At 43.3% G+C, this 3,193-nt stretch overlaps 1 protein-coding gene across 1 annotated transcript; it reads right to left on the bottom strand.

The window, feature by feature from the left end:
* Positions 1-37: 37 nt before the first annotated feature.
* BBBOND_0002670 (hypothetical protein, conserved) lies at positions 38-2,913 on the bottom strand (the record flags this gene model as incomplete). Its single annotated transcript, XM_012915105.1, has 4 exons — positions 38-1,018; positions 1,078-2,019; positions 2,312-2,719; positions 2,752-2,913. The coding sequence occupies 4 exons, from the start codon at positions 2,911-2,913 to the stop codon at positions 38-40; spliced, it is 2,493 nt and encodes an 830-aa protein (XP_012770559.1).
* Positions 2,914-3,193: the final 280 nt, after the last annotated feature.

The raw sequence follows: 3,193 nt of genomic DNA, 5'->3' as shown, positions 1-3,193 counted from the left end.
CAGGTATTTTTTCCCCCGCCGAAATTCTTGCTTGTTTTCAGATGACCGTTGCTGACGTCAGTACTGTCGGAACATCATAGCCAGCAGTTTTAAGAAAGCTGCCAAGGGCGTTATTGTCACCGAGATTCAAACTGAGGTTGAGCCAATCACCGATGTCATCAGTGTTTGCCAGAATCTCTTCGAAATCAGTCAAGAGAATGGGAATTATGGTCATACCGATTTTGGCGTATACCGATGAATTGTTGTCTACCGATGTCCTTTCAGAGTATCTGCTAACATAAGCATAATCCAACTGAGTGTCGAAGTCGGTCATGCCGCATTTGATTAGGTTCAGCAAATCGGGATGCGCTCCATCACCAAATTTACTGGCGCCTAAGGCACGTACGGATTGTTTCAGTTCATCTAGATTAGTCTCAAATGTGTAATCAAAATTATACGTTCTGTTGTTATTATTCATTAGATGAGTTAGTAATTTATTAAGCTTGGTGCTGATGCTCCTTACCCTGGTGACCTTAGGGTCAGTAGACTGCGCGTCGGATGTAGATGGTAGCATCTGTGTCTTGGGAGTTAGTTGCCTAATTACGTACTCAAACAGTGGATCAAAGAATTGCACAAGCTTTATTGCTACTACTGGTAATTTTGTGGAATCATTAAGGGAGCCATTCGGAAATTGTTGCGTAATGCTGTATTGCAAATCACTTAAAAATCCTTTCAATCCATTAATAGAATCATCTTTAATTATTTTATCAATCTCCTTCAACTGCTGCGTGACAACGCTCTCCAGCGCGGCGAGCTCGGCCTGCTTCTGCTTCGCGAAGAGGGATTGGACTTGGTGGGTGAGGGCGGTGAAGGCGGAGGAGACTTTAGCAATACAGTGGTTTTTTAAAAATTTAATTCTCTCGTGAGCTACGCTCCTGGCATGCAGCAATGAGTCGCTGATGGTCTCAATTGCTATCTGCAATTCTTTGTCGGCAATATCAACACTTCCTTCAACATCATTTATAGAGTCCATAAGGCTCTAATCTCGTTTTTTAAAGCTTTCATATGCAGGCTCGTTTCTCTCTGGGCAGCATTTACCGCTCCGGGAAGCGACTCCAAATCGTTGATCTTCATAACAGCATCTTCTATGGCAGCCAATGCACTGGTGTGGGCTCCATAATAAGAGCCGAAAGCATCTTGCGAAGTCAGGTGGAACTCGTCCGTTACACCATTTATTTGACTTTTGAAAAAAGTGGCCAACTTAAGTTTTATTCTATTTGTCTTCGCATTGATCGTGTCGTCGTTACCAATAGAGCCTTCAATCTCAGTATTGAGATTCTCGAATATATCCTTGAATTTCTTGCTGTCCGGCTCTATCTCTTTGATAATGTCGTTGACTTGTTTTTCTATGTCATCTTTGAAAGCATTAAAAAGTTGATTTTTTTCGAGATCGACAATGCCTGACTTGACTTGCCCATACACTTGCAGTGCGTGTAAAAAACCTTCTATGCCCCTGGCGATTACACCATGCATACCGGTACTTTTAGTCTTCGTAGGCAGACCATCAATCAACAGTTTCAAGGCACCTTCGGCCAAACTTGCAGCCTTTAATGCGTCGACACCAGGACCACCGTTATTGCTCATCGTACTCTCAGCAACTTTCGCGGCCTCCACCACCGCTGTGATCTGCGTTTTGAAATACGTTTCCAGACTTTGTGTAATCGCCTTCTCCAATTTCCCTAGATCCATTTTTACTTTTTCATCCAATTTAGCAAGCGCATCGATGACTTCCTGAACAGCAGATTGAATTGAGCTGCCAATTCGTTTTGCGCCCCCTTGTATTTCTCGATCCATTTCTTTTATATCGCCAATGAGTCCGCTGATTTTCTTCTCCAGGTTACACTGTCCCGCTCCATTTGTAGTAATTTCATTCATCCCACTTTTTAACTGTAAAATCTGTTTTTTTGATGTTATCTGTATACGTTGTGTCATATTTTTTAACAACGCTTGAATCTCTTGCTTTACGCCCTGACTGGAATTCTCAACTTATCCATCTGAACGCTCAAATTATTGTCTTTCATAATCCTCAACCTTTTCGCAAATTTTCGTCTAATTCAAACATTTATCTTCTTATGAACCTCATCTGTACCAAAGTTAATTTGACTTTTCAAATACTCATGCTGACCTTTTAACGCAGTGTCAACCGCAGTTGCCTGGCTATTAATTTCCCCATTTTCTGTCACTTCCTTGACGTTCTCTGTAACTTGATATATTAAATTAATAGCTATGGTTATCTTATCTTGAGGATTTCATCAAGCTCCCTGGCATCAACGGACGCTGTGCCGGCCGCAGTCCAGTATAACCTAGCCTGTCCACGCACATGGTCCAATTGCGTCTTAAGATTTTTATTACTGGCGTTACTTAAATACATTTCTAAATTTTGGAAGCTCTCTTTCATCGTTTGCAGAGGCTTTCTTACCTCCGCAATCCTCTCCTCCATCCCCCCCTCATACCCCTGCAGCCCGCTCTTAACCTGCTCAATGGCAGAGGCAAATCCCGAAACGCCAAGTCCCTTGCCAATGGAAGATTTTAAAGCTTGAATTATCTGTGTTATTTGTGGATTGTAATGCGTTAACAACGTTTCACTGCCCTGTAGACATTTAAGCAAAAATCCCATCACCCCGTCACACAGCCTGTCAAGGTCAGAGTACACAATCCCACTGCCGTCGTAGCCTTTGGACTCAGAGTTGAAGCCTAGGAAAGTCTCGAGACCAGTGCAGAGGTTATTAAGGATGATAGTAGGCTTATTATTTGAGGTGTTTTTAGCGTTTTAAATTTTGTCAAATTTCTTGCCAAGCTCCCTAGGCGGCACATGGTCAGGGCAGTGGCAAGAGGTGGAAGAGGGGAAGTGAAGGGTGACAAGGCACAAGTCATTATTATGGTTTAAGGAGGTCATAGCGTTAATATGGCGAGGTAAATCGAGCGATGTAGAGTGGGTTAAGGGGCGATGTGGAGTGGGTTAAGGGGCGATGTAGAGTGGGTTAAGGGGCGATGTAGAGTGGTTAAAGGGGCGATGTAGAGTGGGTTAGGTAGCGATGTGGAGTGGGTTAAGGAGCGATGTAGAGTGGATTAAGGGGCGATGTGGAGTAGGTTAGGGAGCGATGTAGAGTGAATAGAGGGGCGATGTAGAGTGACTAGGGACAATCTCTATCGT

The sequence above is a fragment of the Babesia bigemina genome, scaffold Bbigscaff_70319, assembly GCF_000981445.1.
Source record: "Babesia bigemina genome assembly Bbig001, scaffold Bbigscaff_70319".
NCBI lineage: Eukaryota > Apicomplexa > Aconoidasida > Piroplasmida > Babesiidae > Babesia > Babesia bigemina.
The sequence above is the reverse complement of the archived record's forward strand: the minus strand, read 5'-3'. Positions and strand labels throughout refer to the sequence as shown.